Source organism: Engystomops pustulosus, chromosome 6, assembly GCF_040894005.1.
Source record: "Engystomops pustulosus chromosome 6, aEngPut4.maternal, whole genome shotgun sequence".
Taxonomy (NCBI): Eukaryota; Metazoa; Chordata; class Amphibia; order Anura; family Leptodactylidae; genus Engystomops; species Engystomops pustulosus.
Window position 1 is genome coordinate 145,671,239 of NC_092416.1, and position 22,927 is coordinate 145,694,165.

Below are 22,927 nucleotides of genomic sequence, written 5' to 3' on the forward strand. Positions count from 1 at the left end.
TTATTTGCTGAATCTTCTATAAATAAAGAAATTACCATATAAAATGGATTTGCATTGGGTTACTTTCCTCATCCACGCTGGTGTGACACTTCAGCTCACAGTCTGCCATATGTACTGGCACCCACATTACACGCATCTAACATCTTGAATATTCCAAGATTTTATTAATAGAAAGTATATTACATTGATACACGAGATTGCTCTTCCTCCAGGCTGGTTCAGCTCACAGCTGCTCCTATACTGCTGCTTACATATCCAAGTACTTGTGGAGCCTCAAACATAGGAACACTACACAGATACTCTGCATGTGTACACACTACAGGCAGAATCGGGCTGGACAAATCCTGTACATGTTTATCATCCTTACTGAGCTCCGAGGAGAAAGCCTCCAGTACCCAGCTGTAAATCAGGGGGATAGAAGTGCTAAGTTACTGGAAAGAGATACATATATACCTTCTGCAGCCCACACCAGCTATACCCCAGCAGAAAAGAACTTGCCCTCAGAGGCTTCTTCTAGACGGGGGAGTCTGAGGTAGTGGAGATTTCAGTCATCAGTGACCACCCGTGTCAGGGAGCCCCCACTTTGCTCTCATCTGGGCTAATCTGTTGTGAATACAGTTCAGAAAATAGGGCAGGCAGCCAATATTGGGGCTCCCCTGCAGCTTGAGAGTCGATCCAGGCCAGGCCTTCCTTTAGTAAATGCTCCTGGAGGGGGAGACACAGAATCTCATAAAGGTATCCATAAAATTATGGCAGATTCTTCACTGCCGCAAACTACAACTCCTACCCATCCAGTGGTGGGCACAGCATATCCACCTTTCTAACCATAGAACTATGTACACAATGGCAGCCTTCATTGTCTGCCACGTAGCATGCCACGTAGCATACCACATGCGGGGTTTACCAGGAGGGTGGTCTGCCCTTTTCCCTGATTTCCACCAGTTTTAACCGGATTAGAAGTCCAACCTGGTTTTAAAATCAGGAGCAGAAACTTAAGTAAATTCGTTGGGTTGGGACATACACCCCCAAAGTAGCGTGGGTTGTCCAAACAGTTTAAAGGGAACTTGTTATCAGGAGCCCTTTTTTCTGGCTTCCCCATAGAGAACAATGATCACATTGCCTGAGTGTTTTTATAATAAAACGGACTTCTTCCGATAAAACGAAAAGTTAGATGAAAGTTTACCTTTCATCTAACTTCAGCAGCGTCCCATAGGAGTGGCCAGTAAGAAGCTGTTTCCCCCCTCCCCACCTTCGGAAAATCTGTCATGCGTCTATTTCGAATATAAACACACTTTTCCCTCCTATTTCAAATAGACGCATTGCGGAGCCTTGCGCGCTTCTCACTGGCCACACCCATGGGACAGCTCTGCAGAGATATAGGTAAACTTTCATCTAATTTTTATTTTTGTCGGAAAGACTCAGTTTTATTATAAAAACACTTTGGCAAAGTGCACACTTTTTTCTATAGAGACATTGGTGCGGGGTGGGGGCAGATAAGGGCTCCCAATGACAGGTTGCAAGATGCAACATGGTCACAAATCGGCCTAGTTGTTTGAATACAACATACTACTGTCCCCGATCATATCACGCACACAATGATACCAAGTTCATACAAGGGCACCAAAATCCTAGACAATGAAATCACCATCACATTAGTTATATGTCCTGGAGCATTTGTCTCTGTATTAAATAGATAAAGGACAAGGGTCCCTGTGAGGACTAGACACGTAGGAACTTCCTCAAACAATAGAGAAGAGACTCACCAGGACGTGTTTAGCTCTTTCCTTTTCCCAGTTCAGACTTGATTTAATTTCGCTGACTGTTACGTAGCCCTTTTTCTGCAGAAAAAAAGTGGGAAGTGAAGGATATACAGAATCATTATAAGACACTTTATCCCTGCCCACTGTAAGTCTGTTGACCATAGGTGATGCAGGTCTCACAGTAACATCAGATGGATGCTACTCCCGGAAGTAGCCAGACCAGAGATTTGTAGGGAGTGACATCAGCAGGAGGAGCCAGTGCTCTGGGGGCGTGTATTAGCCTGCAAAGCCGGATACCAGGGGGGCTTTAGTGACACCCCCACAAGCACTGCTCGTTCATTTGAATATACACTCACCGGCCATTTTATTAGGTACACCTGTCCAACTGCTTGTTAACACTTAATTTCTAATCAGCCAATCACATGCCGGCAACTCAGTGCATTTAGGCATGTAGACATGGTCAAGACAATCTCCTGCAGTTCAAACCGAGCATCAGTATGGGGAAGAAAGGTGATTTGAGGCCTTTGAACGTGGCATGGTTGTTGGTGCCAGAAGGGCTGGTCTGAGTATTTCAGAAACTGCTGATCTACTGGGATTTTCACGCACAACCATCTCTAGGGTTTACAGAGAATGGTCCGAAAAAGAAAAAACATCCAGTGAGCGGCAGTTCTGTGGGCGGAAATGCCTTGTTGATGCCAGAGGTCAGAGGAGAATGGGCAGACTGGTTCGAGCTGATAGAAAGGCAACAGTGACTCAAATCGCCACCCGTTACAACCAAGGTAGGCAGAAGAGCATCTCTGAACGCACAGTACGTCGAACTTTGAGGCAGATGGGCTACAGCAGCAGAAGACCACACCGGGTGCCACTCCTTTCAGCTAAGAACAGGAAACTGAGGCTACAATTTGCACAAGCTCATCGAAATTGGACAGTAGAAGATTGGAAAAACGTTGCCTGGTCTGATGAGTCTCGATTTCTGCTGCGACATTCGGATGGTAGGGTCAGAATTTGGCGTCAACAACATGAAAGCATGGATCCATCCTGCCTTGTATCAACGGTCCAGGCTGGTGGTGGTGGTGTCATGGTGTGGGGAATATTTTCTTGGCACTCTTTGGGCCCCTTGGTACCAATTGAGCATCGTTGCAACGCCACATGATCGTACCGACCCAAAGAATAAAGTAGTCGTGTCATTTGGGACGCAGAGTGAAAGCTGTAAAATCCAAGCCCACAAGAAAACGTCGCAGATGTGGTTTTTCTCCATTTTCACTGCATTTGGAATTTTTTTCCCGCTTCCCAGTACACGCCATGGAATATTAAATACCGTCACTATGGAGTGCAATTTGTTACGCAGAAAATAAGCCATAACACAGCTCTTTATGTGGAAAAATAAAAAAGTTATAGATTTTTGAAGTTGGTGAGTGAAAAATGGAAGTGAAAAAACTAAAAAGTCGTTGTTGAGTATTCTTCAAGTAACAGTTAAATGAATGAGTAATGAAAATAGTTAGAACATGTCCTAATATTAAACTCCAGAGATCAGTAATCTTATTACATTACACTGCATCAATGTACATCAAGGGATTGGAAAACATGTAATTATCTTGGATGTCTTGAGACATCACTAATTTAGATGGAAAAGCAGCTCTTGCAGTAAGATCAAAGGTTTTTTTTTGCTCATTTATGTGCACTCTGCCCCATCTTGACAGAAAAACACTGAAATGTAGATATTTTTGCCAATTTATCAAACAAGAAAATCTGAAATCTCACATGGACATAAGTATTCAGCCCCTTTGCTCAGTATTGAGTAGAAGCAGCTTTGGAGCTGGTGCAGACAGGAGTCTTCTTGGGAATGATACAACAAGTTTCTCACACCTGGATTTGGGGATCCTCTGCCTCTTCCTTGCAGATCCTCTCCAGTTCCCTCTTCCTTCATGGTGAACATTGGTGGACACACATTTCCAAGTCTCTCCAGAAATGCTCTATTGGGTTTAGGTCCGGGCTCTGGCTGGGCCGGTCAGGAATGGTCACAGAGTTGTTCTGAAGCCTCTGCTCTTTTAGCTGTGTGCTTAGGGCCATTGTCTTGTTGGAAGGTGAAGCTGCAGCCCAGTCTGAGGTCCAGAGCTCTGGAAGAGGTTTTCATCCAGGAAATCTCTGTACTTGGCCGCATTCATCATTCATTCAATGGCAACCAGTGGTCCTGTCCCTATAACATGAAGCTGCCACCACCATGTGTCACTGCTGGAATTGTATTTGGAAGATGATGAGTAGTGCCTGGTTATCTCCAGAATTAACACCAAAAATTTCAATCTTCGTCTCATCACACCTAAGAATCTGATTTCTCATAGTCTGGGAGTCCTTCATGTGTTTTTTTTTGCAAACTGTAGCCAGCTTTCATATGTCTTTCACTGAGGAGAGGCTTCTGTCAGCAGACTCTGACATAAATCCCCGACTGGTGGAGGCTACAGTGATGGGAGAAAGTTCCACAAAGTCACCCATCTCCCTACTGCATCTCTGAAGCTCAGTCAAAGTTATCTGGTGGTTCTTCTTTGCCTCTCTCACCAAGGCTCTTCTCCAAAAATTGCTTAGTTTTGTTGGACGGCCAGGTCGAAATAGAGTTGTGGTCGTCCCAAACTTTTTCCATTTAAGGATTATGGAGGCCTCTGTGCTCTCAGGGACCTTGAGTGCTGTAGAAATTCTCTTGTAACCTTTACCAGATCTGTGCCTTGCCACAATTCTTTCTCTGAGCTCCTTGGGCAGTTCCTTAGACCTCATGATTGTCATGTGCTCATGCAGTGTGAGCTGTGATCTCTTATATAGACAGGTGTGTGCCTTTCCTAATCAATTCCAATCAGTTTAATTAAACACAGCAGGTTTCCAATGAAGGAGTAGAACCATATCAAGGAGGATCAGAAGGAAATGGAAAGTATGTCAGTTAAATATGTGTACATTAAAGAGCAAAAAAATAAATTATTTGAAAGAACTCAATTGGCTGCAATGAAACAAAGAGTGAGCAATTTACAGGGATCTGAATACTTTCCATAACCACTGTATAAAATAACAAGAAGACAGCAATCTATTCATCATATCTTATATCAACTCTAATATTAATTATAATAGTCTTAAAAACAATAAGCCACACAACCGCAGCTCTCATCCAACCTTACTGACCTCGGCTAGCTGTAAGACCACGGTGTGATCCATATTCAACTCAGCAGGAACCGACTGCACCAGGTAACTTCCCCCCACTGGGATGATACCAAAACCACTGCCAAGGACTTTTAATTTTTTGATTGCTCTGATGATATCGTCCCTAAAAAAGAAATCAGAAATGGGTGTAATACTAGATACAGTATTTGCACACACCAAAGAAAAACTTGTACGAGCCATATAGCTAGTGGCTGGAGAGGTCACCTACTTCAGCCACCCCATTGTTAACTTTGGTGTAAGAAGATCAAAGAACAGTAATGGCGCTTCAGAGATCAATAAGGAACTATTATTTCAGAGGTCTCCACGTAGAGTCCCTTTGCATAGAATTATACTTTTCTGGACAATAGTAGCACTTTTGTGGGGTTTCATTTTATACCTATTATTGCTCTGGTTCTTTGACAATTATTAGATAACAATGGCCGCTATTCTTTTTTAAAAATAGCACCACACCTGTCTACAGGTTGTGTGTTGTATTGCAACTTGGAAATAACCTGCTGATGGATGGAGGTTACAAGAATGAGTGAAGCGGTTGGTCACTGAGCCCCTCCATTCACTTCCACAGGAATGCAGCTTATTTCCTGTGCTGAGCTAGACTGACAATCCCATAGAGAAGTTACCAAATGCCATTCAGGGTGCGATAATAGGGAAACATGCTTCCAGTGACCCGCTGCATGCCAGGTTTACTCACTGACTGACGTCCTGAGCCAGCTTTCCTCTGCCCTTTAAGACCTGTTGGTGCAGCTCAGCAAGGGTTATCAGACCTAGGAACAAATAAGCCTGCAGTGAGATAAGGGAAGGTGACAGACAGCAAACATGACAGCTCTGCAGTGCTCAGGGATGTTTACCCATAAGGAAAGAAATTTCATGAAATAAAGAGGTTCTCCACTTTCACATACAGTATTTAAAGGGGACCTGTCACAAAATTTGGGCCCCCCCCCCCCAACTAACAATGCCTGCTGATAAAGGTCCTCCCTATATCACCTAAAATTAGCTGCTAGTTGGGCCCTGTGTCCTAATTACAGCCATTTTTCTAATATGCAAATTAGCTTTTCTGACTCATCTTTGGTATCTCCTACTCTTCTCCTCTCTCAGGCTAGAAGTGAACCACGCCCCCTTATTTTGACTGACAGCTCTGTGTCTCTTCAAATCCATGCTCTGCCTCCTTGTACTTAGGGACCGTCTGCTAATGTTCAACTACAGCCATATAAAGCTCTATGTACAGATGGGAAATATTGTGTCAATCTTTTTACACTGTTCCTTGTGTTACAATAATGACATGTGACCAGTGACATCATCACAGGTCTCTCAGCCTTCTAAGAATAGCAAACAGTACACCATGTATGTGATTACATGAAATCGAAGCAGCCTCCATGGAGGATGGAGAGGAGTAGAAGTCCATGGAGGCTGCTGTGACTTCATGTAATCACATACACGGAGTAGAGTAGAGAGGAGTAGAAGTCATGTGGTCAGATACATGCATTGGGTACAGTTTGCTAAAGTTTGCTCAGAGGCTAAAGTAGCTGAGATGATGTCACTCAGGCATAAAGCATGGGGAGTATTAGATTGGAGGGGCCAGCCAAGCAGGACATGCCCCCCCTCTGATGCCAGGGAATATAAGATAAAAGGTGATTTATGTGGATGTAAGGACACAATTTCTAGCTAAAGAAGGTGTCAGTCAGTTAATAGAGCCCTATAGGAACCTGTCACTGGCTGCATATGTGCATAATGTGTTGACAGGTTCCCTTTAAGGGCAACACATCAGGTGGATGGAGGAGAACAAGAATATGATCACTTTCATTTGTAGTGGAGGCTCAGGAAATAGTATATTGCATAGCTTTATGTTGTACAATATACTGTAATGGATAGGGTCATACTCACAAGTCATTATCCTATTCATCTACAACCGCCCTGAGCAGCAGGATCTGCCCATGTATGGTCCACCACACAACACTTACCTCCATTCTGGTGCTTTAAAGCCAGACACACTTCTACAATCTGTACACCAAGCTCATAGTAGAAATCTCCAACACCCAGCATTTCTGACCAGAAACCTTTACCAGCTGGAAAACACAAGACCATTTATGTATAAAGGTAACGTTGGTATTGTTACAGATGTGATACATCTTGTATTATAATATACACAGACGCTGTGTTGTAAATGTAACCATGGGAAGCAATACACAATGTTACTGCAGGCAGTTAGAACTTACAGGCCAATGGGTCCACTCCAATCGTGGCGCACATATCCTGAAACTGGACCCGGAACTGCGGATTCTTTCTAATTTCTTGCTTGTGCTTACTGGCAAATTCTTCTAGATTTGTTTTGAACATTTCCAACTGCTTTGACATCTACAATAATGAAACAAAAAAAAATCATCTGACAAAGGGATTACATTGGGGAGAACAAGCATTCTGATCTGCAGGCAGTATGTTATAGAGCAGCTGAGATGATCATACATAGGATTCATCACAGCTTGAATACCTATACACTTTTAGAAGTGAGAAATTGCGCTCTTTTGCTCTCTATGCCACTTGCACGGGCAGGGGGGTTGCTGGGCCACGCAGTACTACACAGGACCTGGTGTAGAACCAAGCCAGGCACTGCAAGCAGCGTGTTATAAAGCAGGAAGAGCAGAACTGATTGTATAAAGTGTCTTATCTGCAGGCAGAATGTTATAGAGCAGATTGTATATAGTGTCCTATCTGAAGGAAGAATGTAATAGAACAGCAGCAGAGTAGATTGTACATAGTGTCCTACTTTCAGACAGCATGTTATAGAGCACATCGCAATCCAGAGCATCCCCTAACTCTGCAAGTAACACGCCAAATGGCATAAAGGGAATACATGCAGTCCCCTACTTAAGAACACACGACTTACAGACAAGCCCTAGTTACAAACGGACCTCTGGATTTAGATAAATTACTGCACATTAGTCCTAGGCTACAATAAACAGCTATAACAGTTATCACAGGTGTCTGTAATGAAGCTTTATTGTTAATCCTGGTTCTTATGAGAATCCAACATTTTAAAAAATCCAATAGTCACAGAGACCAAAAAATTTTGCCTGGAGCTACAATTGTAAAATATACAGATCCGACTTACATACAAATTCAGCTTAAGAATAAACCTGCAGAACCTATCTTGTATGTAACCCGGGGACTGGCTGTATGTCACAAGATTAGCCCCCTCAGAGTAGGAAATGGATCTTTATCGACAGCTTGCATTTCTGTCTTGCACTATGTCTTTAACTGTCTGTATCTTCGGTTCTGTAGAATACAGAACCAAAACCTGATGTAATCTAAAATTCTTATCTTTAATATAACCCCAGCAGCACGTTTTTAGGTTTTATAGAAGATAGGGACGTCAGAAGTGACATATTCCTCGCAGTCTAAACTTGACTTCTCTAGGATTCATCTCTGCTAATTTTCACATGACCTTGGAGGAGATTTCTTTGTAAGTAAATGGGCAAGATTTCACATAAAAGAGAAAAGACATTTCATAACCTTACCTGGAGGGCGGGGTGGGGGGCAGTAGTTTAACCCTTTAAGGGTCAATCTGGGAGCCCTTAAATGTGATGTGCACTATGAGGCATACTATTAAGGAGTATACAAAAGTATTCATACATATTGCATGTTTCCTTCCACTTGTTAAAAACTTTAAGGACATCTACCACCAGGATGAAAGACTGAATGCAAATGAGCCTGAGGGGTTCCAGGCTTCACTAACACCTATTGCGCCTGAAGCCCCTCAGGCTCATTTGCATACAGTATTTCATAATTTTTGTAAGGTGGATCCAATGGCAGGTTCCTTTAGTCTGCCCTAGCCCTATGGTATTTTTGATTAAACTTTTAGTTTGGCAGAAGCTTGAAAAATTGTTATTTTAGAGGTTTCTGCGGCGTGTAGCAGCTGCACTGTGGAGTGGGAGCTATGGCTACTCCACGCACAAATAGCCTCTTTTGATCCCTCCTACCAAGCTTCTCTTCATAGCACAACTACAGACGGAGGTCTACATCTGTGCAGTAGCTCTGGCTTCGAAGACCAGATCGCATCACAATCGCTGTGTGCACTTGTCTACAAAGCTGGGGCTTTGAGAGCCAGCTTATGATTAAAGTCCCTTCCCAATGAATACATCAGGAGTCTCTGGCCGCCTGATATATTCAGGCTTGAACAGTCACAGGCTATGAGGAGTGCACAAGTGTGGGACAGGATGACCACATACTGTGGAGGTGGTATAAAGTGTAAATTGATAGCGCTGCCTGGCGGTTCGCTCGACACAGATTATTTCAGAGCTCCTGCGCCACATTTAAGGGTCCTCAATACCTTTCTTTTTCAAAGCATCCTGTCCTAACGTTAGTAATGCTGCAGTAGCATATGAGCACTGTCCATCAATACGTCCTGAGGCATTTGTTACCTGTATGAGCTGGTCCTCCGCCAAGACATTCCCTCGCTCCTTGTACTTGGCCTGAAAGAAGGGAAGATATTATCTGTAGAATTATACACAGCATTTTACTTCCAACTAAATGGAAAATCTACCTCCCAGTTGCAGTTTAAGGTTTTTGGATCACTCGGGTAAAACAGACAAATCAGGAGCAAATCTGTGAGTTCTGTCCTCTTCTGGTTTTGGCTCACAAAAACCAATGACTGAATAATGGGCCTTGGATGTACTGTCAGCTTTAGGGTGCAATCACATGGATGTGTGCTCTCCCCTCTCCATAAGAAATGACACTGCACGGCCCTGTCCGGGCCCAGCATGGAATGGAGAGCACAACTTGTGCTTACTGTATCGTGCCAGGGCACCACAGAGGTCTATAGGGGACGTATATTGCGTCTGGATATACGTGTCCCCAATGATCGTGTGCATGGGGCCTTAGGCACTCAGCCAATTAACATATTCTGTTCTGGGCCACAGAAATGCTATCTGTGGTCCGTGCATTCTGTGTGCAGTATTTCTGCTTAAAAAGATTTTTTGGGATTTTGTTACTTGCTTGTCTTCAAGAGTCACATGGCTGTTACCTAGCAAGTGATCCACAAATATGGACAGCATGCAGATGACACCTGTGTAACATTAATTTAGCTAAAAAGTGCAGGAAGAGGACCTGCTCTGAATCTTCTACAATCTCCACGCAGATCCGTGAAGAACACATTCATGTGCATGGGACCATGAATTTGAACTTCTCATCAGTTCAAAAAAATGGACAAAAACAGTATTCCTTATAATGTAAGCTTAGACCATGATCCCCAAAGTCCCAGTCCTCATAGGATGAGGTGCCATGAATTGAATGTAACAACCAGTTTTCTGAATAATCAATATAACATATAGGTCGATGTTCACAACCAAGATCAATGACAGATCAGGAAATGATATTGGACTGTATGTATTTGTATTTACTGATGTTTTGGCTATTATGAATATTTATGTATATGATTCTGTATTTTAAATTTTTTTGTTTGAGTAAAGGAAAAACTTTAAAAAAAAAATAAATGACAGAGCTAGAAACACAGCACTGTACTCTGTGTAGTGGCCATGCTGGGTTACTGCAGTTTAGCCTCCATTCAACTCAATAGGCATCTACACAGCAGAGATTTGCTGTGCTACATGAGCGGCTGATCGTTGGAGTTGGGCAGTCAAAATGATAAACTGCAGTGAAATAGAAAGTAGGATATTAAAGGGCACGGTGGATTAGTGGTTAGCATTACAGCGCTGGGGACCTGGGTTCAAGTCCCAGGGTCAACATCTGCAAAGAGTTTGTATGTTCTCTCCATGTTTGTGTGGGTTTCCGCCGGGTCCTCCCACACTCCAAAACATACTGGTAGGCTGATTAGATAGTGAGCCCCATTGGGGACAGGGATCGATTTGGCAAGTTCTGTGCGCGCTACCAGTATGTCAGTGTGCTTGGTTTACAATCCTTCATCCTGGTGGCAGATGTGCTTTAAACAGCAGCTTTAAAATGAATTTACATAATATAGTCGTGTGAATATGTGCCAAGGGGTGTCATGTACATGTGATGACAGAGCACAGCTGTTTCACCCCATTAGTATAAACGTGTATGGAGAGAAGAGGCTCATCCATTGCAGATACACATTGACAGTCAGTGTCTGGGCATGGCCCTACACCAGACATGGCAAGGTGGTGAAGTCAGCCTGGCACACACCAGCCTCGCCTATGCCCCGTACTCCCAGCCCGTTCACCTCCGCCAGCTTCTTCTTGGCTATCGCCCCCGCTCCCACCCCTCTCCGGTGCATGACTGCGGCTCACGGCTCCACTTCCGCACATATAACACGTCACCACTGCGCGACTCTGACACCAGGTCATGACGACAGGTTTGGGGAAATATTTGTGAACGCTAGGGGGAGACGTACGTTTAAAAAAAAGTGTCTTCTACTCGGTGGTGGCGGCCATGTTGGTGAAGTCCTGCTTTTTCCCCTAGTATTGATTCTTCTTTGTTTTTTTTTGCCAATTTTTCTCAGATCTTCTGGTGTCTCCATCAGCGCATCTTATATGACATCATAACTTAAATAACCCTCACAAAATGTCACTTTTTATGATAGATTTGAACATATTAAATTAATATAATAGTTGCATAAAGATGAAATAGGTACAAAAGTCCCACCCATTGCCCCTCAACCATGCCCATTGTCTCACCCTTTGCCTCACCCCAGACATAGTATAACATCGACCTCAACCCCTTCATACCACAGCATTTTATACTGTGTAAGACGTCATTTTTTGTGAGATGACGTTTTCATTGCTACCATTCTGAGGACTGTGTGACCCTTAAATCACTTTTTATTACATTTTTTACGTGGTGTAAAAGGCACGTTGCAGACATTTGTGCTTTATTTTCCTTTAGGGGCTTCCCCTCTTGGAAATGTCCATTTTAATATTTTGATAGATTAGTTATAGAGATTTTTATCTGGGGCTCAAACAACCTCCTCCTCCCCCCCCCCCTTTGGTAAAGGTGGCTTTCAAATTAACTCTCTCATGGCTGCTCGGGACCGGGACGAGAGCACAAACCCAAGACACACCAGTCTCTTAGTGAATGTAGAATCTCCCCCTTTATTAGTATGCTCAGTCGCATATATCAAATATAGAGTCATCAGGAAAAGGGGCGCGTGACAAGGAGATAGAATACTGCAATACTATTGGCCATAATGAATTTTACCAGGACATTCTCTGAAAAGGTTAACCAATTCTTCTCGGAGGCCTTGTTTATATCATCCCAGATACAAAATGTACAGATAATGGCTCCAATAGCTTCTTGCTACCAAAACAAGATAAAGAGAAGGAAACAGGCTGAAGGACAACTATCTGTAATAAAATGTCAAGGAGAAGCTGGCTGGCAAGCAAACAGGTTACATAAAAGTGGCTGAATCCTAACATTAGCTGGACAGTGGTCAGCATGACCCCCGACTAAGACTTAAAATGGACGCTTGATCTCCTAAATGGCTGTTGTAGAGGATTATATGACTAACAATTAGGCCCCTTTCACACTTGCGTTTGCACCCTGACCCATTGTAATCAATGGGTCTTTTCAGACTTGCATTTTTTTTCACTCACACACGCGCGTTTTTTTTTAACACGCGTTTAAATCTCGACATGCTCTACTTTTGCAAGTCACACGCGTGAAAAACGCACCATACAAGTCTATGGAGATGCATCAAAAACGCATTGCACTCTGAGACACCTGCAGGTCCAACGCAAGTGCAATGCGTTTTTCACGCATCAATTGCCATAGAAAAGATGGAGCCCAGCCCTGAGTCCTTTCACGCGCATTATCTGCGCGTGAAAAACGCATTGAAATTGCATTGGAATTGCATTGAAAACGCGCGTGAAAAACTGAGACACTGAACAAACTCTGACTGAAAACTGATTGCACTCTGATGCAAAACGTCAGTTTTTCACTGACCAAACCCTGATCGCACCCTGATCAGACTGTGACGGGATCTGCAACGCAAGGGGAAGGGGCCTTAGTGTCCCAAATTTACCCAACAGGTTCTCTTTATGCCTTCTATCGCCAAAGATGTACTCTCCTACACACAGTGACCCATAAATAGTCTAATAGCTGTGCAGAACATTGCTGGTTGTTTTTGTGTTAAAAATCACAAGAGATATTTCTAATCTGTCATTTTCCCATTTATTAATGAAATAAAAGATATATTTAATATATTGTCAGTTCACTACTCACCCTGAAGATATATGTAAGTTATCAAATGTGTCTGCAATGAAACTTTATTGTTAACCTTGGTTGTAATGACAATTCAACATTTTTAAGATCCATTTGTCACGGAGACCAGAAAAAATTGGCTGGGTTTACAATTATTAAATATACAGTTCCAGCTTAAATACAAATTCAACTTAAGAACAATTCTACAGTAACCGTAACTTGTACGTAACCCGGGGACTATCTGTACATGTGAGATGGCATGAAAATTGCAAACATTACAAAATGTTTACTATTTTGTAATTTTTTTAATGGACATAAATAATGGAAATTCTGATGGTTGTGTGAACGTAGCTTAAGATCCGTGAATTCATTAAATAACCTTCCCAAGGGGCTGGTCACAGAAGAGAGAGCAGAGATCTTCAAAAAGTCTAGGGGGGACATTGATCATAATTTTTTAGACAGATTTTGCAGTTTTTTTCTCAATAATTTGCGACTTTTTTGGGTGCAAGCAAAAGTCCGGCACATAGTGAGTCTGTGCACCTTATCTAACATTGTGAATGGGTGTTCTCTTGACGTTTGCACTGCATTTATCACAATTTTGCGCCTAAAAAGTTGCACTTGATAAAAACCTCCCATTTCATTACTGGAAACAAAGGTCAACGCTTCCAAATTACAAATTTAATGCAGCATGAAAAAATACTATGAAATGTAAAATTTAATCATCTTTCCATTCGAATGGCCGCAAGTAACTAACTAATCATTTTCTATAGGACATCACATTTTTGAGTGGGATTATTGTCAATCTTAATGTGCTGGCTCAATTTCATATACATTAAAATAAAAAAGGAAGATACTCATTTGAGCAAGAATCTATTAATTTTTTTTTACATATATTTAACTTTTAGTCTCTGCACTTACAACAAGATGTAGTCTGGACATTGTACAAGCATTCACTTTTTTGTGCAAAATTGAAGCTTCCCATTCATGAATATGAAATATAACACCCTAGACAAGATTTTAGCTCCTCTAACTGTGTGCCAAAAATGAGTCGAAAAAATTTGAAGCGACAGAAAAGTGACGGATTCACAAGCGTTTTTGCCCTCAAAACAGAACTAGTTGTGAGTGTCGGAAAACACTTCATAAATAAAGCACAAGAGGCGCAGCAAGACCTGGGGTCCTGTGTACCGTGTCTGAATGAAGCAACAGCTGCACATGCAGATCCATTTGAAATCAATGGAATTGATGGATATTTCCAAGAGATTAAATGGAGCAGCAGTGCACATGCTTAACCATCATTCGATTTTGGGAGACATGGGAGACTTGGGACTGTAGGGTTAAGTGACTGTGGATCTAGGGTAAGTTTTGATGGTATAGTGACACTATGTCATCATCCAAAATAAATACCAGATTCTGATTATTTTTTATATGAATGTTTTATTGCATGAAATTGCATTGTGAATACATGTTGAATGCTGGCCAATAATAAAGCTGCAAATACTTCCGCTGTCTCCCCAACAACCGGTACTGGACGGAATGATACTCATTATGGGAATCTGTGGAGATAAAAAAACTTGTATTAGAAAGATTTTAAATTTTTAAAGAGGTTTGCCCATGAAAGAAAGTTCTAAAATTTTAACGCGATAGTGACATAATTTTTAACCCCCTTACTTTACAAATTTACACAGTTTGAATGCTGTTTTAGCTCCTATAACTGATGTTCAGTGTAAGATTCCATAGTGTGGGCGGGGACTCTCTAAGCAGACACTTTATGATTCCTCTGTGCTATGTCATGTTGTGAGCTGACAATTTGGTTACATTATCAGGGTCCAGGTTTATCTACACTTTTAGCTTCTGAACATTCACACATAGAAAAAGAGAGATGAGACAGATCAGAGATGAGAGATGATGAGATCAGTGAGATGGATATAACACACAATGACATTCTCAGCTCTGCTACCTACTTCCAGTGGTATAAAGATCTTATCTTGTCTGTAGCTTATAGATTTACTCTCCTCATGCTGCTGTTTCCCAACAGGAAATGTGAGAGTCTGTGGGTGTGTGTGTGAGCTCGTCTTGGAATGCAGGGGTGAGGGGCAATGCAGAGACACAGCAGTGTGAGACAGGAAAATGAATTCAAGAGAAAAATCTGTTCTGCCCGACCCTTAAAGGACACCTGTCATCAGGTCTCTGCCACTATTTCTGTCACCTCTACCTGTTGGAGCAGCTCACAAGGATTACATCCCAGCCTTTAACTAGTCAATTCATGCATTAATCAATGTAAAATCATCTTTTCTTTATTATTTAAATGAGGCTGGTCACATGGCCAGAGGCAATGATGTCACCACTGTTCCCCCTCCCCATGTCTGTGTGTAATGTATAGTAAAGCATTGCTAGTGTCTATGCTTTATCTGCTGACATGCTCTCCCTCCTACTACACATGTGTGAGACACAGACACCAGATACACAAGTACCTGACATGTTCTGCTATAACATGGCTGCCTGGAGCTGTTGTATCTCTCCTATACACACACAGGCTACAGGGGGCGCCAGCACCAGGAAGCACATGGAGGAGCCATTACACCATTATACCTAACACTATTATACAGGCTGTGAGTCATGTGTATAGGAGTATCTCATACACACACAGGCTGCAGGGGGCGCCAGCACCAGGAAGTACATGGAGGAGCCATTATACCATTATACCTGACACCATTATACAGGCTGTCAGTCATGTGTATAGGAATATCTCACACACAGGCTGCTGGGGGCGCCAGCACCAGAAAGCACATGGAGGAGCCATTACACCATTATACCTCACATCATTATACAGGCTGTCAGTCAAGCACTGGGGGTGTGGCTGTGCCTCCCATTCATGAATAAGCTGGACAGCTTGAATATGATAATGACCCATTGGACATTTCACAGGTCATTTGCATGCTGCTTTAGGACCTTATTGCTTAGGTTTACAGGCCTGTAGAGGGACAATGAAGGGATAGAGGCAATGCTTTCTAATGACAGTTTAAGTCAGAAGATTAATGGCAGGATCCCAGGGCAACTGAAATTGTGTACACTTTAGGACTGATACATAAACACAAAAGAGCTGCTGTGTATTAGTGACCCATAAAAAACATCACATCTCTAAAAACATTTAAAATAACACTTCAAACTGTGCTTAATTCTGGGTCTGGTAACAATACACCAGCATACCCAATAACTCACCTAACATTGCATAAATCCATTGCCATGAGTAAATCCAACGTTTGCTGACACACTGCTGCGTTGACATCATTCTGAGCACTGCAAAGGATCCACATGGATAACAACATATCAGATCCTTTCCCTATTTAGGTTGGTATCAAGGCTAATTCATATATATGAGTTTAATGGTATAAAGATTTTTACCAATTTACCTGTTCATCTGCTTGTACTTCAAGATCCAGGGCATAAATTTATTATTCCCCTCAGAACCTTCCATTGAGTCAGAGTCCAAAGTGAACTCTGGAATCTGGAAATCCACCTGTCTTTTGGCAAAGTCGATATTGCTATGAAAGAGAACAGATATGGGGTCAAAAGGTTCTTTTTCGTTTTTTTTTTGCGTTTCTGTTTTTAACGCCACTCATTCCAAAAGCCATAATTCTTTTTATTTTTGAGTTTACAGAGATACGTGAGAGCTTGTTATCTGCCGACAAAAACATTTATGGATGGAAAATGGCAAAAAAGTGGCGATTCAGATACCTGGGTGCTATTTTCTACATGATATTTACTGTGTTGAGGTCTTGGAATAATCTTTTTTATATTTTGTTAGAACCGTCATTTTTTGGGATGTAGCGATACCTAACATGATGATTTTAACATGTGTTCTAGGAAAATGTGGGTTATTTGAACTTTTAAATTTTTTTATGCTAATATTTCATTGCTATTATTTCGGGCCTCCTATGGTACTTTAACCCTGGGGGGTCTGATCGCTCATACAATATACTGCAATACTACTGTATTGTAGTATATTATAATTTTACTGCTGATCTCTAATTGCCTGCCATTGGCACTGCCCAGGAGCTCTGTGTTATATGGAACGATCTTCTTACTTACGGATGGGCATATTGCTTCCCCCTGTACTGGCAGACTTTCTGTCATTAAAGGCAAAGTCAAAATCATATGGGTACACTAAATTTATGCTGTGGGGCTATTTCATAGCTAGTCAAGATGGAATCTCCAGGACTCAGCATATTGATCTTGAAAATACATACTCGCTTTTCTTTACTCTTCTCCCCAGTAACCAGTCCACAAAATTCTTTTTGAGCATGTTATCTACTGATCTGCTGTAGTCACTGGCTAGAATAGCTTCTGAGTATCGTCTCTGTATGGGCTGTGCCTCCTCACTGCTCACTGAGGCCCTGGAAGAGAGAAAAGTTGCAGTTTATTAGGATGACCAATTTACATAGCTGAAAAAGTTGTCGGTTATATAAGCAGAATCAGATGGATTTTCATAGTCGGGATCTTTTTCCCGTTCATGGGTTTTCCTAGAAGGCGATCACATCTGTTCCATCCCCCTCACTGAGAATGTAACCTATTATCTATTATCAATCACTAAATTATTACAAAGCTAGCAGTATTATTTATCACAATTTTTTTTCCTCTGAAAGGAAACCATATCAGTTACCCCACAAATCAGAGTCATATTGTATATATCCCATTTACCTTACATTAGTTTCTTCACAATCTATGGTATTGAAGGCAAAACAAGTGAAAAATACAGCTAAATATTTTGGTGTCATCATCTTGTGATCTGCAAAAAATAATAATAAGAAATAATAATAATAAGAAATAATAATAATAATAAGTACAAAGAATTAGATTACAATCCCCGTATAAAGGCCCCCAATAGGCCCCCCAACAGGGACCAATTTGGCAAGCTCTGTACAGCGCTGCGGAATCTGTGTGTGCTATATAAATAAAGAATTATTATTACATAGTGGATGCAGGACAGGACAGGAAGTCGGAGGCAAATCTGTATTTGCCACTATTTCCCATCATCAAGATTTATTAAAATCCCTAGAGTCCTTCTATTATAATCACGTTTATGATCAGAAACCCCTAATATAATCACATAAATTGTTAACTGCTTGCACTTTGGACGTGTATGTAAAATACAAGTATGGATTATTAATTCACTGGTTACCAGTAGCATAGCTTAAAACTAGCTCTTACACCCACCAGCACCTTTAACAGATCACATGACCCATGGGTGCAGTACTAGCTGTCAAGTATATTTCCAGTGTATTAAAACATTAGGGGCATAGGCACTAAGATATGTTTTTCCCTTATTAACCCTCAACAGACTTTGAAAACAGAAAATCATTAATACTTATTTTCTACCAAGGCAGCTAATGTACAGCAGTTCAGCTCTATGCAAGGTGAATACCTATCTCTAAATGCAGTGAGAATGGAGTAAAAGGAGAAGACTGTAACCCTTGAAGCTGCATATTTGTCTAAACCTGTTACTTCACTACATACTGACCTGCAGGCATCTTAAAGGACATCCACCACCAAGATTAAAGATTGTAAACCAAGCACACTGACATACTGGTGTGTGCCCCCTCTGGCAGGATCTTCTCTTTTTAGCTTCTTATGTCTTTTTTTTAGTTTATACGGTTGAAAAAAGACACTTGTCCATAAAGTTCAACCAAGGAAGGGAAGGGATTGGATGAGGAAGGGATTTAGGGGAAACAATTCTATATAACATAATCATCAATGTTATTTAGGTGTAAAAAGGCATCTAGACCCTTCTTGAAGCTCTCTTCTGTCCCTGCTGTGACCAGCGCCTGAGGCAGGCTATTCCACAGATTGACCGTTCTCATAGTAAAAAAGCCCTGTCGTCCCCGGTGATTAAAATAGTAAAAAAGCCCTGTCGTCCCCGGTGATTAAAATAGTAAAAAAGCCCTGTCGTCCCCGGTGATTAAACCAAGTCTAATGTCCTTGTTTTTTTTTTTTATACAAGGCTTTTAAAATTATGCAGATGAGCCTTAGGGGCTTCTGGTTCTATAGGGATTAATGGAGCCTGGAGCCTCTCAGGCTCATCTGCATCACTTTTAAAGCCTTTAAAAAAAAAACAAGGGCATAAGAAGCTTACAAAATAGTGGATCCTGACAGAGGTAGCGCACACCAGTATGTCAGTGTACTTGGTTTACAACCCTTCATCCTGTTGGCAAACTTTCTTTAAATGTGGATGCTAAATTTGTAAAATGTCAAAGGACATCAAAATGTTGTACCGCGATTTGTGGAGCCCCTGGCTTCTGTGCCTGTTCACCTGTAACAGGTGATTAAAGTTATAATATAACTTTACTTGTTATCAAATAATTATTAAGTTATTTCTCCACTTCTTACACTGTTTTCTTCCTCAGATTTTCATTATCAAAGCTACAATCAATTAGATATTCAATTGTAGCAAAACATGCAAGAAAGAGTAAGAGAGCAGATTCTTCTCTACTTTTTTTTCTGCAGTGTATGGGAGACATCATAGCATCTAGTCTACACCCTCTAAATCAGGGGTCTCAAACTCGCGGCCCGCGGGCCAACTGCGGCCCGCGGGACAACATTTTGCGGCCCCCGCCTGGAAAAGCACCGCCCGCCGTGTATTCACGGCGGCGGTCGGGTCGCGCTGCATGGAGAGGGCTCACGGGCTGAGCCCTCTCCATAGCCGGTAAGTCTTTGCTGCATATTGCAGCAAAGGCTTACTGGTAACACCCGCGATCGGTGCCAGCACCGATCGCGGGTGTTTTTACAGCGTGGGCTGCCGGCAAAGCTGCCGACAGCCTCAAACAGATAGCGGCGCATGGGCGCCGCCATCTTACCTGGGATCGCCGCTCCCCGTGACGTCATCGGGGGGCGGCGATCCGTCTCCATGGTAGCCTCGGTTCTTCCGAAGACCCGAGGCTATTTCGTTTTAACCCCTTCATTACAATGTGCTGATAGGAGGAAAATCCCCTTATACTGCCATACTGTAGTATGGCAGTATATGGTAGGATCGATCAGACAACCTAGGGTTAAAGAACCCTAGGGAGTCTGAAAAATAGTATAAATAAAAATAAAAAAAAGTTAAAAAAAAAAAAAATTAGAATAAAAAAAAATTAAATTTCAAATCACCCCCCTTTCCCTAGAACTGACATAAATATAAATAAACAGTAAAAATCATAAACACATTAGGTATCGACGCGTCCAAAAATGCCCGATCTATCAAAATATAATAACGTTTTTTACAATGCGTTTTACCCCGTTACGGAAAATAGCGCCCAAAGTCGAAAATGGCACTTTTTTGCCATTTTGAAAAATATAAAAAAATCTATAAAAAGTGATCAAAAAGTCGTACAGTCCTAAAAATGATATCATTGAACATATTATCAAATTTCGCACTGAGCCCTTGACTGGGCTCAGTGCGGTAGGAGCTTGGGACCCCTCGGTGCACAGGACGCGTTCATAGAGAAAACACGTCTCCCAGCTTGGGGCTTTCCTTGCGCTGGGAGACGCCATGACATTTGAATCTGAATAATGATATTTTGTAAGCGCATTTTGTGTGGAAAACTTGATGCGGCCCAGCCTTACCCAGAATCTACCTCCAGCGGCCCCCAGGTAAATTGAGTTTGAGACCCCTGCTCTAAATCAACTGACAATTAGAGATGAAGCCTGCAGGGGAGAAAACTGCTAAAAATGTTTTATATATGCCTTTAAATGGCCAGAAATAGTGTGATCCTTCATGTACACATACTATACTATTTATGTATGATGCTAGGTTAGGTACATTTAAAGTGGTTGTCCACTTTCAGTAAATAATTGATATTGTATGTGTGAGGAAACGATATATAATTTTCCAATATACATTCTGTATCAATTCCTCATGGTTTTGTATATCTCTGCTTGCTGTCCTGCTATAGAATACTTCTATGTCTACTTTCAGTGGATAGAAATCTGTCCATGGCGATGTGATGGAGGTGCAGGAACTGTTATTATCCCACAGCTCTTACCACTTTCTGTGATAATAACAGCACATGCACCTGCAAGTCGATCACATCGCATGGACAGATTTCTATCAACTGGAAGTAAACATAGAAGCTTCCTATAGCAGGACAGCAAGCAGAGATCTAGAAAACCACGAGGAACTGATACAGAAAGTACATTGGAGAGTTGTATAACTTTTTCTTACACTAACATTATCAATTATTTGCTGAATGTGGACAACCCCTTTAAGTGTCCAATTAAAATGCCATATGCTATTTTATCACAGAGTATTTTGGAATTATCAGACATGTAGGCAGAATAATAATTTACACCTAGGATTTTTATCTTATCTTTAGAATTATTAAAACACACAAAAGGATTGAGCATCTGCAACCATACTATAAAGACTCAAATATATATAAAGAAATATAATTCTGGCACATATGTAATGAGTACTCCATGCTACTTACTGTGAGCAGTGTCCTGTACTCCTGACTCACTGGTAAGTGACACAACTTTATATACCCTGTGACCTATTCCTATTGGCTGCCCAGAAACATACCAGCTGTACAAGAACGGAACTCATTATATGTGCTTCATTATCACCAATTGAGTCAATCATACATGCAACACAAGCTCTGATGTTCCCTAATTAGGCAAATGTAAATCACCGTGTGATGTTTATAGAGGGGATTTCTAAATGGAAACCTTTTACAATTAAAAGGTCACCTAATCATACTAATCAATAGATAGAAATGGCTGCTTCCTTGACCAGATAGAGAGCCGTTTATTACATCAGAGAAACATGAGGTAGGGGAAGCCCACTTGAAGGTTCTCCAAGTGTTAATAGATCACAGATTCCAAAGTAAGGGCTCTTTGGTGTTGACTTTCATGTTCAATATCTTTATTTTTGTTGAACCATTGGTGAGCTGGGTTAATTACTTTCAAATATAGGACAGAATAGGGCCAATCGGCCGTTTTAACCCTTTGATGCTCTTTAAAATTTAACTTTTAATTCTTATCCACTTAAAATATAGAGTGAAAAAACAAACAAAAAATTGTGTGGAATAAACTGTGTTACTGACTCAGTTTGGTTGTCTAAAATTATCAGAGACCAGTGGGTCGCCTGTTTTGGCTCATTAATCTATCACATTCCTTTAGGGATGTTCTAGTTAGTATTGGAGTCTTTCATTCTGGTCAGCTTGCACACAGAGGGTAGTTAGTAGGGTAGGGGAGAATTTAGGATTGGGGTAGGGAAGTCCACACCATGCATACAATCCGCTGCATCCATCTGCGGTATCCTATAGCTGTTGGTTTTCCCCTTGTCTCTTTATGCTACCTCTCTTTGATATTTGTCTCCCGTGTTAGAGCCTGTCCTAACTCTCCATTCCATTAGGCTCCTCTCTGTCTCTGTGCTAAAACCTAGCGTCGTCCCCCCCGACATGTTTCACCACCTAGCGTGGCGTCCTCAGGGGTTTGGGGCAAAAGCAACTCCGAGTGCCGTCTGTGAGCCTTTTAAAGGGCTTAATCGTGATGTCACTCTGTGGGCTTGTTCGGCTCCTCCAATCTTTCTCTCCGTTTAGGTACCTCCCCCTGATTATGATTGGTTCCTGTGCGTACTGGGTCCCCGCCTACTGTGCCCGCGTCCAACCTTGGTGCGCCTGCCCGGGGTTCTCCACACTCAGACTCTGGTATGTGTTACCTCTTCCTGCATGCGCGTGCGTGGGGCGCTCGTCCCTTCTCTCATAGGGCATCGCCACAACTGTTCTCTTCATTGCGCATGCGCCCGCTCTCGCAGTTCTTCCCAG

General features: G+C 41.9%; 2 protein-coding genes across 2 annotated transcripts; both read right to left on the bottom strand.

The window, feature by feature from the left end:
- Positions 1-144: 144 nt before the first annotated feature.
- SNF8 (SNF8 subunit of ESCRT-II) lies at positions 145-11,284 on the bottom strand. The gene is made up of 8 exons (XM_072111645.1): positions 11,152-11,284; positions 9,374-9,424; positions 7,172-7,310; positions 6,917-7,021; positions 5,650-5,722; positions 4,923-5,064; positions 1,764-1,838; positions 145-705 (listed from the first exon to the last, which is right to left on the bottom strand). The coding sequence occupies exons 1-8, from the start codon at positions 11,203-11,205 to the stop codon at positions 568-570; spliced, it is 777 nt and encodes a 258-aa protein (XP_071967746.1). The 5' UTR covers positions 11,206-11,284; the 3' UTR covers positions 145-567.
- Positions 11,285-14,558: 3,274 nt separating this feature from the next.
- Positions 14,559-21,599, bottom strand: GIP (gastric inhibitory polypeptide). The gene is made up of 6 exons (XM_072113664.1): positions 21,590-21,599; positions 17,826-17,913; positions 17,375-17,521; positions 16,538-16,669; positions 16,347-16,424; positions 14,559-14,680 (listed from the first exon to the last, which is right to left on the bottom strand). Exons 2-6 carry the CDS (start codon positions 17,903-17,905, stop codon positions 14,671-14,673), a joined length of 447 nt encoding a protein of 148 aa, XP_071969765.1. The 5' UTR covers positions 17,906-17,913; positions 21,590-21,599; the 3' UTR covers positions 14,559-14,670.
- Positions 21,600-22,927: the final 1,328 nt, after the last annotated feature.